Below are 13,766 nucleotides of genomic sequence, written 5' to 3' on the forward strand. Positions count from 1 at the left end.
GCTGCAGCAGGTTATGGACAAGTTGATGCAGCACATCTCCTATTGCAGTATGAAGCTGATATCAATGCACAGAATAAGGTATTAACATCAAATTGCATTCAACACATTTTGTATTTCACAATTCTTAGTATGCCATAGTCTGTTTATCAGATAAAAGATTTTGTAGTTTGGCCTCTAGGAGTGCTGTTCACAAGTCAAGTTTTCAGTCAAGGTGAATACAAAATGTAGTTACAAATAAACTTATACTAGTATTGCACCAAAATAGTTGCCATGGATAATTGTAGCTTTCAACATGAATTCTCAGGTTGTCTTCACGTCTTCTTCTGTCTGACCTGAGAACTCAGGATGAAAATTATCTTCATCCATGGCAAGCATTTTGGTGCAATATTAAGATTGAATTTATTTGTAACTATTGACTAGTCTTGGTTACCCAGACTCCCACTGTTGGGGCTCTTCTACAAGACCACCCAGGCGAGAATCTGAGGAAACAACGTTTCATCTTCCCCACAACAAAAGTGACACAGTAAATTTCTTCAAGTCATAAAAAAATGGGCTTACCAGGCCTGTTTGTTGTAATTAAGATGTATCAGTTGCTTGAGAAGTGATAACCTTCATGATAGTACCTAGATCGTTCAGCCTGCAATGTTGGACATGAAGTATTCCCCAGCATGCACTGCTCAAATTGGAATTCTGTTTCCACACACTCCTGCTTGGTCTCGTAGGCAGAGCCCCCATTGGCAAGAGTCTGGGTATTAAACTGAGACTAACTATTCACCTGCACAGACGAGTCTTCATTACCCACTACTAGTTGACCACTAGAGGGCCAAACAAGTCTCGGCGAACTTTGACACCAATTCATTCTATTAATATCACAATGCACTTGTGTGACTTGATTTATTTATCCATCTGTTTATATTCAATTATAATCCGTGTACAGCACTGTCTCCCAATGAACCCTGGTGCAAGATGTAGAAACCAATACACATTCACCACAAATGAAGAAAACAAAACATAATGAAATAAACTAAAAATACTTGGACTAACACAAAAAATTACAATGGCAAGATGTTACTTTAAAAAGGAAAGACAACCTGTGCATGAACATTAGCAAACTAATTTGTTAAATTTAGTGTCTCTTACAGTCTTGGTGTATACATCATACTTGTATTTATTGATCATACTTATTTAATGTTTTGTATAATTTCAGAGTGGTAACACACCTTTACATGTAGCAGCCTGGTTTGGACACACAGATGTTGTACATCTATTGATTTCCTATGAAGCTAAATTAACGGTAAAAAACAAGGTAGGTAGCTTTAATGAAATATACAAATGCCTTTACAAGTCTGCAGCTGAACTGAACTGTTTCCAAAAATAATGCTCAATTTTGAGCACAAACTTGTGTTGTGTTGTACATGTGGACCCTAAAATCTGTGCCTCCATTGGCCAAAACACATTGAAAATTTGTGTCTCCTTTGGCCAAAACAGATTGAAAATCTGTGCCTCCATTGGCCAAAATAGATTGAAAATCTGTGTCACCGTTGGCCAAAACAGATTGAAAATCTGTGTCACCATTGGCCAAAACACATTGAAAATCTGTGCCTCCATTGGCCAAAATACATTGAAAATCTGTGCCTCCATTGGCCAAAATACATTGAAAATCTGTGTCTCCATTGGCCAAAATACATTGAAAATCTGTGTCACCATTGGCCAAAATACATTGAAAATCTGTGCCTCCATTGGCCAAAACAGATTGAAAATCTGTGCCTCCATTGGCCAAAACAGATTGAAAATCTGTGCCTCTATTGGCCAAAACACATTGAAAATCTGTGTCTCTATTGGCCAAAATACATTGAAAATCTGTGTCTCCATTGGCCAAAATACATTGAAAATCTGTGTCACCATTGGCCAAAACACATTGAAAATCTGTGCCTCCATTGGCCAAAATACATTGAAAATCTGTGTCTCCATTGGCCAAAACACATTGAAAATCTGTGCCTCTATTGGCCAAAATACATTGAAAATCTGTGTCACCATTGGCCAAAATACATTGAAAATCTATGCCTCCATTGGCCAAAACACATTGAAAGTCTGTGCCTCCATTGGTCAAAATAGATTGAAAATCAGTGTCACCATTGGCCAAAACAGATTGAAAATCTGTGCCTCCATTGGGCAAAACAGATTGAAAATCTATGCCTCCATTGGCCAAAACACATTGAAAATCTGTGTCTCCATTGGCCAAAACAGATTGAAAATCTGTCTCTATTGGCCAAAATACATTGAATTTGCACATAATATCATTCATGAAACACACTGTGAAGTAATATTTGATGATTACTGTTACTGAAAGTGTATGACCTAGCTTGTATATGAATATTTAAATGAGCACTACCATATATAGGTATCAAGGCAAACTAAACTAACATGGTGCCAGGTTCAAAACCAAGTTTTCACACAGTTAAACCTGTCATTATACTACATGTAGATAAAATTGATCACTAATTAACAGGTACAATGTCTTTTTTATAAGTTGCTGAATAATTTCAAGTGACTATATCTTTGGTTGTGTGATGAAAATAATGTCCGTTATGGCTAGTGTCGGTTTAAAATTGCAAATTTTCAATGTAGCAATAATGTATAATGAGTGCATGTTTTGTATTCAAACTTGTAAATTTGACTTCACTGCAGTATGGCAGAATTCCACTGGATACAGCTGAGGTCTCAAATCAGTACAAATCCAAAACTGCTAGAGCTGAAGTTATGAAAATGTTGGATTCTGCTGATAAAATTCTTGTAAGTATTTATATGTTACTCACTTTATCTACTTTTAAAATTGTTGGAAAACTGCTTTAATTAAGAACGTATCCGAATAAATGAAAAAATACTGTAACATCTGTTATTACATTTTCTTTTTTAGAGACTTCATGATGCAACATTGAAAGGTAATGTTTCAGAAGTAAAAGACATCAGTTCTGGTTTGAAAGAAGGTGTAAATGTTATGGTGGAATTTGATTATGAAAATACCAGTGAGGTAGGTGTAAAACTGCATTGAACCAGTTTAAACTTGTCAGAATTAGTTTAAAACTGGATTGAACCAGTTTAAACTTGTCAGAACTGGTGTAAAACTGGATTGAACTAGTTTAAACTTGTCAGAACTGGTTTATTAGAGGTTGGTTGTAGAGTAAAAGGTTGAAATTGCGATTTGAGTGGGTTGGTGATTTTTGGGTGCTCACCCAAACATCAGTTTGATAGGAATTATTGTACATTATATATGTACAGCTACACAAATATGTTTACCCATAAGTGATTCAACACTGCAAGATGTCTGATATTATGAGAGTAAATCATTACATCTAACAAACCAGTTTCAAAAAATGTTCCAACTGTAGTCAGTGCAGTTTTGAAGTTGCCAATCCGTATTGAATTGGTGGTGTACTTGCTACAGTTGTGATTACTGATAGATAACACTACCTCTACCAGTAGAATAACATCTGAAAATCATTATTATGACAACTCAGATTACATAAATTTCATTTGCTATTTTGAATTTTACCAGAGTGATAAGTTGAGTCCGGTCCATGAAGCAGCTGAGAGAGGTGATGCTGATGTAATTCAAGTGTTAGTAGATAATGGAGCTGATGTCAACATTAGGACACCAGAGGTTTGTAAACAATTATACCCTATATAGTGACCATATGAATGAGGATTGGGTAGTTATTTTGGATTTTTGATTTATAAAACAATTGTGTCATGGTGTCCTACTTGAAAAATCAATGTGAAACAACATAGACTAAGTCTGTGTTTACAACTCAATACATTGCAAAACGCTAACAAATGTGTAAAAAGTTTGTACGTTCAATAACAAACATTTTGCAGATTTATCAATCTTTTGCAATTTATTGTGTTACAAACAAGGACTTGGCATATGTTGTTTCACATTTCGCATGTCTTTACAGTGGGGTTATACAGCCCTGCACAGAGCAGCCCAGCATAAGTATTCATTGCATGTCTGTACCTTTACAGTGGGGTTATACAGCCCTGCACAGAGCAGCCCAGTATAAGTATTCATTGCATGTCTGTACCTTTACAGTGGGGTTATACAGCCCTGCACAGAGCTGCTCAGTATGGACATAATGAAGCAGCAGAGACTCTACTAAAAAACAAGGCAGACACAGAATCCAGGGACTATAAGGTAAGCATACAAGTCATGATTAGTATATATTTTCCATCTCTAAATATCTCTATTTTATTTCAGTAATCTTTTGATATGTCCTTGATTGACCATATAACATCAAAAGTACTTTGAAAGATCAAATTATAGTACGTCCCTTTCCAACATGCTAGCATTATGTCAGCTGACTAGGTGGGTGTTAACATAGGGCTAGAGCAGACATTAACCCCCCAACACACACTGATTAGATGTTAGAACCAGCCTAGTGTGAGCACTGAGCTAGTCTGGTGTTGACATTAGACTGGTGCAGGCATTACAAATAACCCTTCTAGTTGCTAAACACATACTGGTGTGGTTGCTAACACATACTGGTGAGATATTAGTGCCAGCCTGCTGTTTGTACTGAGCTAGCCTTGTGGTAACATAGGGTTGGTACAGATGTTCCTATGTGGTTGCTAAGTTCACAGATACTGGTGAGTGTTAGTGCCAGCCTGGTTTTAGTACTGAGCTAGCCTTGTGGTGACATGGGGTTGGTACAGATGTTCCTCTGTGGTTGCTAACAGATACTGGTGAGGTGTTAGTGCCAGCCTGCTGTTTGTACTGAGCTCGCCTTGTGGTGACATAGGGACGGTGCAGGTTGGTGCCAGTCTGGTGTTTGTACTGCTGTAAATGTATCTGTCAATATTGTATATCATACAAATTGAAATTATTCAAGCCTATGACCATTGATGATATCCACTATCAACTGTCATTGCAATGTCATACAGTACTTTTCTGTTAATTTACAGCATGGTGTAACACCAATACATTTAGCAGCAGTAGCTGACCATACAGAAACTGTTAATTTACTCTATCACTATGATGCATATTTGGATGCCCAAGATAAGGTAAGTCTATTACACAATATTGTTGGGTTTATCAATAAATCAAAGTGTGTTGCAAGACAGTATTCCTATGTCAGTACATGTTTTATGCAATAATCAACAGAAGACGATAGTGAGGGTGAGTGTGAGGGTGATGGTGATGACATCAGAGGTGAGACATTGGTGGTGATGAAGTAGACAGCAAAGATGATAGTGAGTGTGAGGGTGATGGTGATGATATCAGAGGTGAGACATTGGTGGTGATGAAGTAGACAGCAAAGATGATAGTGAGTGTGAGGGTGATGGTGATGATATCAGAGGTGAGACATTGGTGGTGATGAAGTAGACAGCAAAGCTGATTATATATAAAGGACTAGAGTAATAATGATGATTGATTTGGCAAGGACTAAAGAAAAAGTTATATTTCTGTTTTAAAAAATAAGTGTATAATGATTAGATGATTTACATGTGGCTGAAGATATACATTTATTCTTATTTTTTCATCCTCTTTGTCTCTGTCTCTGTCTGTCTGTCTGTCTGTCTGTCTGTCTCTCTGTCTGTCTGTCTGTCTGTCTCTCTCTCTCTGTGTCTCTCTGTCTCTCTCTGTCTGTCTGTCTCTCTGTCTCTGTCTCTGTCTGTATGTCTCTCTGTCTCTGTCTCTGTTTGTCTGTCTCTCTGTCTCTCTGTCTGTCTCTATGTCTCTCTCTCTCTCTCTCTCTCTCTCTCTCTCTCTCTCTCTCTCTCTCTCTCTCTCTCTCTCTCTCTCTCTCTCTCTCTCTCTCTCTCTCTCTCTCTCTCTCTCTCTCTCTCTCTCTCTCTCTCTCTAGTATGGATATACGCCACTTCATAGAGCAGCATCACATGGACACATCAGAACTGTTAAGCTGTTAGTGAAACATGGAGCTGACATTGAAATCAGAAATGACATTGTAAGTTGATTTTTATATTTTTTAGAATGATAAGAAGACAAAGTTATTGATCAGATCACTTTGATGTTATTGTGTGTATTTACAACCCTTGCACTGGTTGTCTAGAAATGCTGTTGATAAGAACATCGTTTTATCTGTGGTGGAGTGGACTATTAAAACTGACTTGGAAGGTGCTGGAAAGTCGTCTCCTTATCACAATATCAAACTGACATACATTGATACAAAAACAATTAGTGTCTGTCTGTGATGTAAGTTCATGCCATGTTCTTATCAGTTTGTTTATATCTGTGATATTTAGTCACTATTGCCATATATACAATATGTCTAACTTTCACAGACTGATAAAAACATTGCATGCATCTACATCAGAGTGACTCGCTATTGTTTTTGTATCACTGTATGTTAGTTTGATGTTGTGATTTTTTGTGACTTTTCAGCACCTTTAATGCCAGTTTTAATTGTCTACTACTGATGAAATGATGTTCTGATCAGAAGCATTTCTAAAAAAAAAAAAAAATTCAAGAAACTTTCAGTTTGATTGGCAATCAAATACCATCCATAACACCACAGTAAAGCACTTTCTCTATGTACCACAATAGTTTATATAGTATCCATATCAAGTGTAAAAGTATACACTTTCATTTGCTAATTGGCCACATTAGAAAGGCCACATGCTAGGCTTGTAAATAAACCAATTGAAACAGTGTACTTTTACACTTCATATAAATGCTATAAACGAATGTAGCACATAGAGAAAGTGTTTTACTTCAGTGTTTACTCGTAATGTGAATGCTATAAACGAGTGTAGTACATAGAGAAAGTGCTTTACTTCAGTGTTTCTCGTTGTAATATGAATGCTATAAATGAGTGTAGTACATAGAGAAAGTGCTTTACTTCAGTGTTACTCATTGTAATATGAATGCTATAAATGAGTGTAGCACATAGAGAAAGTGCTTTACTTCAGTGTTTAATACACATTGTAATTTGAATGCTATAAACAAGTGCAGCACATAGAGAAAGTGCTTTACTTCAGTGTTAGTCATTGTAATTTGAATGCTATAAACAAGTGCAGCACATAGAGAAAGTGCTTTACTTCAGTGTTACTCATTGTAATATGAATGCTACAAATGAGTGTAGCACATAGAGAAAGTGCTTTACTTCAGTGTTACTCATTGTAATATGAATGCTATAAATGAGTGTAGTACATAGAGAAAGTGCTTTACTTCAGTGTTACTTATTGTAATATGAATGCTATAAATGAGTGTAGTACATAGAGAAAGTGCTTTACTTCAGTGTTACTCATTGTAATATGAATGCTATAAATGAGTGTAGTACATAGAGAAAGTGCTTTACTTCAGTGTTACTCATTGTAATATGAATGCTATAAATGAGTGTAGTACATAGAGAAAGTGCTTTACTTCAGTGTTACTCATTGTAATATGAATGCTATAAATGAGTGTAGTACATAGAGAAAGTGCTTTACTTCAGTGTTACTTATTGTAATATGAATGCTATAAATGAGTGTAGTACATAGAGAAAGTGCTTTACTTCAGTGTTACTCATTGTATGTACAGTGATGTTATGGATATGATATTGATGCTTTCCTTGTGAATTCATTGATTTGTGTATTGATAAAGGAGATAAATTGTTTGATTGATTGATTGATTGATTGATTGATTGATTGATCAACTGATTGGTTTCAGCATGAGCATACTCCATTACACGTTGCTGTCATCCATGGTCATGAAGAAGTTGCTGAAGAGTTGGTGCAGTACCATGCTAGAATTGATTCCCAAAATACAGTAAGTTAGTTGGTGCAGTACCATGCTAGAATTGATTCCCAAAATACAGTAAGTTAGTTGGTGTAGTACCATGCTAGAATTGATTCCCAAAATACAGTAAGTTAGTTGGTGTAGTACCATGCTAGAATTGATTCCCAAAATACAGTAAGTTAGTTGGTGCAGTACCATGCTAGAATTGATTCCCAAAATACAGTAAGTTAGTTGGTGTAGTACCATGCTAGAATTGATTCCCAAAATACAGTAAGTTAGTTGGTGCAGTACCATGCTAGAATTGATTCCCAAAATACAGTAAGTTAGTTGGTGCAGTACCATGCTAGAATTGATTCCCAAAATACAGTAAGTTAGTTGGTGCAGTACCATGCTAGAATTGATTCCCAAAATACAGTAAGTTAGTTGGTGTAGTACCATGCTAGAATTGATTCCCAAAATACAGTAAGTTAGTTGGTGCAGTACCATGCTAGAATTGATTCCCAAAATACAGTAAGTTAGTTGGTGCAGTACCATGCTAGAATTGATTCCCAAAATACAGTAAGTTAGTTGGTGCAGTACCATGCTAGAATTGATTCCCAAAATACAGTAAGTTAGTTGGTGCAGTACCATGCTAGAATTGATTCCCAAAATACAGTAAGTTAGTTGGTGTAGTACCATGCTAGAATTGATTCCCAAAATACAGTAAGTTAGTTGGTGCAGTACCATGCTAGAATTGATTCCCAAAATACAGTAAGTTAGTTGGTGTAGTACCATGCTAGAATTGATTTCCAAAATACAGTAAGTCCCATTGTTTTTTGGCCCATATCTCTACAATGGGGTAATGAATATTTCACTCGGGTAAAAGATTTCATAATGGGGTCTACTACGGTATTCTGAATATTTGGGTCTGAAACTAGTTAATATTATGCAGTCTTGATTCCCAATTTACAAAACGGTTCTGTTGCCTAACAATGTAAGTGTCTCACATATCAAATATATACAGACAGATTGCACACAGTCACTATACCAGTACATTTCAAGACATGTTTCAGGAAATATACATATCCTAAAATGGGACTCTATAGATTATTTGTTGAAATAGACCTAGATAGGATCTAGGGTTTAGGCATGGGTTACTACCATGGTTGTCTTCATGTTGATGATATTTGACCATATGGAGGCAGAAAGTCATAGGTTGCCCATAGCTGTATGGCAAAGTGATGTAAATATATGTCTTAGAAATAAGTTTCTTTCATAACACTTTCACTTGCCTAATTGCAGTGGTCTTGTCATCTGCATTGTGCAATGGGTGCAATAATTAACATCTGACCATCTTTGCATGCAGAAAATATTAGGGTGCCAGGCTTGACAGGCAGTGCTCTATGATTAACCGAGTAACCTATATTATGTATACCCCCAAGGTACACATAGACAGGAAGTAGAGCGCCACCACAGACATGAAGTAGAGTGCCACAATGGCAAATTTTGGAAAGGCCTATTACTCTTCACTTGCATAATTGCAGTTGTGTGGTTCTCTAAATTATGCAATGGGTGAATTGATTAATTAATTATCAATCACAATTCAGTGCAAAAAATGGTTTGACTCTTCGACTAGTTTTTCACCTGAGCAGGCTTTTTTGAGACATTTGAACTAAAATTAATTCATTCATTATTTGACATTAATTGATATCAAATGTTCACAGTGTTCATGGTAATACTCTGAATAAAGTCCATCTTTTCACAACCATGCCATCTTCTGACAACTTCTTCCCTTCCAGGACGGTAACACTATTCTTCACCTAGCAGCAGCTCATGGTTGCAGTACTTTTGCTGAGAACATAGTTGTAGGCATTTTCCCTCATCATGTTAGGTACATGGAGATTAAGAATAAGGTTAGAACTCTTCGGAAATACTCTTTAACTTTCATGTTAACATTTTCTCACTTCATGTACATGTCTTTGTGGTGTTCATTATAACTTTTTATTATTTTGTAAATTTGCATATTGTCTCTGCAATGCATGTTATTTTTGTGTTAATTTAAGTTATGATTCATATCTGCCAAGATGAAATTAAATTCATAATAAATTTGTCCTACAGTTAGCACCTCTTGATAACCAAAATATCTGTAAAACTCCTTCTCACCCATCACAATTATTTTAATCCTCATCAACATTCCAACTCTTTCCTTCACTTTGCAAGTTAAGAGAAACACAGTTAGATATACTAATAATTAACATATACAGTAACAATGCTAAAACCACCAATTAATCACAGATAACCATTGGCACCATGGTAAACCCCCCCCCCCCCCAAAAAAAAAAAAAAAAAAAAAAAAAAAATGAAACAAAAACTATATATAAGTACGAAAATTTCTACTCAGAGTGAAAATAAATTCCTTGGAAGTAAATTCCAAATTTTCACCAACTTCTTGTCAGTATCATCATCAGGGTTATTATCACAATGCTGACAAGACATCAGCTAAAATTTATGATTCACTTCCACGAAAGTTTTAGACTTTGTGAGTAGAAATGTTCATTAGTAATTGTGAGTCAAGAATCCATAAACATTCACTCTTACAAAAGCAATATAGTTAATAAAGAAAGCCAATATTGTTTATATATTTTCTAAATACTTATGAGCTTGAGAATTTCTTGGCTCTCAATGCTGCCTTGCATTAATTCCCTAAGCACAGTTTATTTTTGTAACAGCAAAGTAATTTAAAATAGTAAAATAATTCTGAAGCACACTTTGGTCCAATATTAATTATAATATGTAATTCCTGTAGACAAGATTAAGTACACAACTAAGATAAAAAATAGATACATAAATAATAAAGGTAATTTTTTGAAGTTTATCTGATTATATCAAGAATGCAATTCCATTTCATAAACCCTCATTAAGATATAACACTGTATTCTCCCGAATGACAATAGCGCCCTCAACCTACCGCTATAGTCATTTGGGAGAATACAGTGTTATATCTTAAGGAGGGTTTATGAAATGGAATTATGATTCCATTTCACACACTTCGTGTGTTTATGAAATCTACAATTGCACTTTTAATAGTCTAATATGACAAAGAATTAGAATAAAAATACTGGTAGGTGTTGATAGAATCTGATAGGTTGGAATGTGTGTGTGTCAACATTCACTATATTGTATTTAGATTACGAATAGATATATCTAATATTTACTGTGAAATGAATTTTCTATTATCCCCTGTATAGTCTTAGCTCTATCAGAAATATTTTGACAAAACTTTGTGTCGTAATTTTGTACTTATTGAGTATTGATAATACCTTCGTATATTTGCATGTATTTGAAGTTTGTTTGTTTATTTTGTGTTGTGTTGTGTTGTGTTGTGTTTGTTTGTGTTGTTAATGAAAATTTTGTGTTGTGTTGGTTGTTTTGTAGTGACTAATTAGAAGTGATTTCAGTAAGTTGTGGCAGTGTTTTAAGTAAAGGTATATATACATGTACAAGTTCCTTTAACATTTACTTCTGAAAAATATGTAAAATATTAATGTACTTTGTACTATTAGATGTTCACCCCTAGAGTTCAAAAACACTGTATGTAATGTGTATATATGCATGTAGCATATGTAACTATATGCATGTATATACATTGTATATATACCTGTACCATGGCATATTCTAAAATCCAACTGAACCAGGTTGTTGGATTTGGCTCTGCTCTGGAATGTTATATACAATGTCATGTATGTATGCTACATACCATACACACATACACACATATACACCACACATACATACACATGCCTACATGCATACATACATAATACATACATACACACATACATACATACATACATACATACATACATACATACATACATACATACATACATACATACATACATACATACATACATACATACATACATACATACATACAGTGTACCCTCTAAGCCAAATTGATGCGCCACTGACGCACACATTTTTTAAGTGAAACACCGAAATTTGTTCTCCTATCTCTTACTATGTGGTGATTCACAGGAAATGCCAGTTTCTATCATTTTGACTCACAACAATAAAATTTGACTATCATTAGAGGGCACACTGCATACATACATACATACATACATACATACATACATACATACATACATACATACATACATACATACATACATACATACATACATACATACATACATACATACATACATACATACATACATACATACATACATACATACATACATATACACACACACACACACACACATTTTAACAAACCAATACAAGGTCTAATAAGTAAGTATATGTTAACTTAACAGTGTGTTATTATTCACTTTGTTTTTATGCACATTCACATTTAAGTAATATTTAGCATTTATATAGTTGTATTTCAGCTAACTACATCACTGCAAGACTACCACTTGAGGGCACTGTATAATGAAAATGGTTCATAGTTGCAGTTATCCTGGAGACCAATCTGATTAAAATCCGATGTAGTGTACATGTCACAATTTCTTTTTGGCTGTTACGTTTACTGCCATTTGTTCTTTTGTGAGCACTCGTTACATACATCTGACACACTACTATAGGTTTTCCAGAGCCACACAAGAGCACTGAGTGAATTCACCTAACCATTGGAAACGCTTAATATGCCAAAACATACAAGTACAGTTCTTCAGAGCCCTCTGTTCAAAAAGAGCACAAGCACAGAGCGCAGACAACGATGTTATCATTATTGTTTGGCCATTCTCTTTCTTTTAATTTCGAATGTCAAGTGTTATATTGTAAGATAGATTCTGGTTGGCTACTTGTAAGTACAAGATTGGGTTCGGGAAAATCTATGGTATTGTGTCAGATGTATGTAACGAGTGCTCACGAAAGAACAAACGACAGTAAATGTAACAGCCAAAACAAAATCGTAACATGTACACTACATCAGATTTTAATCAGATTGCCCAGAGACTTGACTCTAAGGCTTGACAACTTTGTCAGTATCAGGGTATACACCATCTTTGTAAGCAAAGTCTTGGAGCAGATTTGCTGTTTAGTTAGAGGAAAGTTTAGACATGATCCTGTATACAATTTGACATTCTTACAAGTCATGTCATGTGACATTCTTACAAGTCATGTCATGTGACATTCTTACAAGTCATGTCATGTGACATTCTTACAAGTCATGTCATGTGACATTCTTACAAGTCATTGTTTGGATACTACTAACAGAAATGTGGTTAATTAAAATTATTTTTCACAGGATGGTGACACTCCGTTACACTTGGCCGCCATGTTTGGTAATATTCGGATTATACGTTTGCTGGTTTTATATGGATGTCAGTTAGACATTACAAACAATGTAAGTATTTTATATAGAAATGTTTATTTAATGTTATGTCTTTTCTGTTCCTTAGGTTTTTAATTATTTTCAAATTGTACTCAGAACATTTCTTGGCAGTAAATTTAATGTCCATAAGGAGTAGTTTTCATTCTAAATTATACAATTAAAGTACAATCCACCTCAGAAATAAACTCTCTAAACTTTGGTTATTACTTTATTCCAGAAAACCCCCAACCTATTCTCATTTAAAATCAATAAAATTTAAAAATAAATGTTTTAAAATAAATGTCAAAATTACATCAAAATTAAGCAATATTACAATCCAATATGGCCACTGAATCCAATATGGCCACTGAATCCAATATGGCTACTGAATCCAATATGGCCACATTACAATCCAATATGGTCGCCAAATACTGTTTAACTCTTTGGATAAATTAAAGATGGATTCAAAGATTTCCTTGAAGACTAGTCTGTAAGATACAAACATTCGTGCCACGCTATCAGCCAGCACTCATCGTCTGTACTATTCCTTGGGACTTATGCCTGCTGGATCAAATAATTTAGGCCACTCCTTGAACTTGAGATTAGAAGTTCACACAACTTGATGTGTCTTACAGTCTACCTGAACATAAGAACCTCCACATTTTCTGCATCTTTTACTTGTACAACAATCAAACTAAAAATATTGGTCATTCAGTTTTCAATATTTGA

The 13,766-nt window shown here is 35.0% G+C and overlaps 1 protein-coding gene across 1 annotated transcript; it reads left to right on the forward strand.

Moving 5' to 3' along the window:
- Positions 1-548: 548 nt before the first annotated feature.
- LOC144450940 (uncharacterized) lies at positions 549-13,194 on the forward strand. Its single transcript, XM_078141700.1, has 12 exons — positions 549-572; positions 1,208-1,306; positions 2,689-2,793; positions 2,918-3,031; positions 3,557-3,661; positions 4,091-4,192; positions 4,960-5,058; positions 5,862-5,963; positions 7,667-7,765; positions 9,514-9,627; positions 12,972-13,070; positions 13,126-13,194. Exons 1-12 carry the CDS (start codon positions 549-551, stop codon positions 13,192-13,194), a joined length of 1,131 nt encoding a protein of 376 aa, XP_077997826.1.
- The last annotated feature ends 572 nt before the right edge of the window (positions 13,195-13,766 follow it).

This window comes from Glandiceps talaboti, chromosome 20 (genome assembly GCF_964340395.1).
Source record: "Glandiceps talaboti chromosome 20, keGlaTala1.1, whole genome shotgun sequence".
Taxonomy (NCBI): Eukaryota; Metazoa; Hemichordata; class Enteropneusta; family Spengelidae; genus Glandiceps; species Glandiceps talaboti.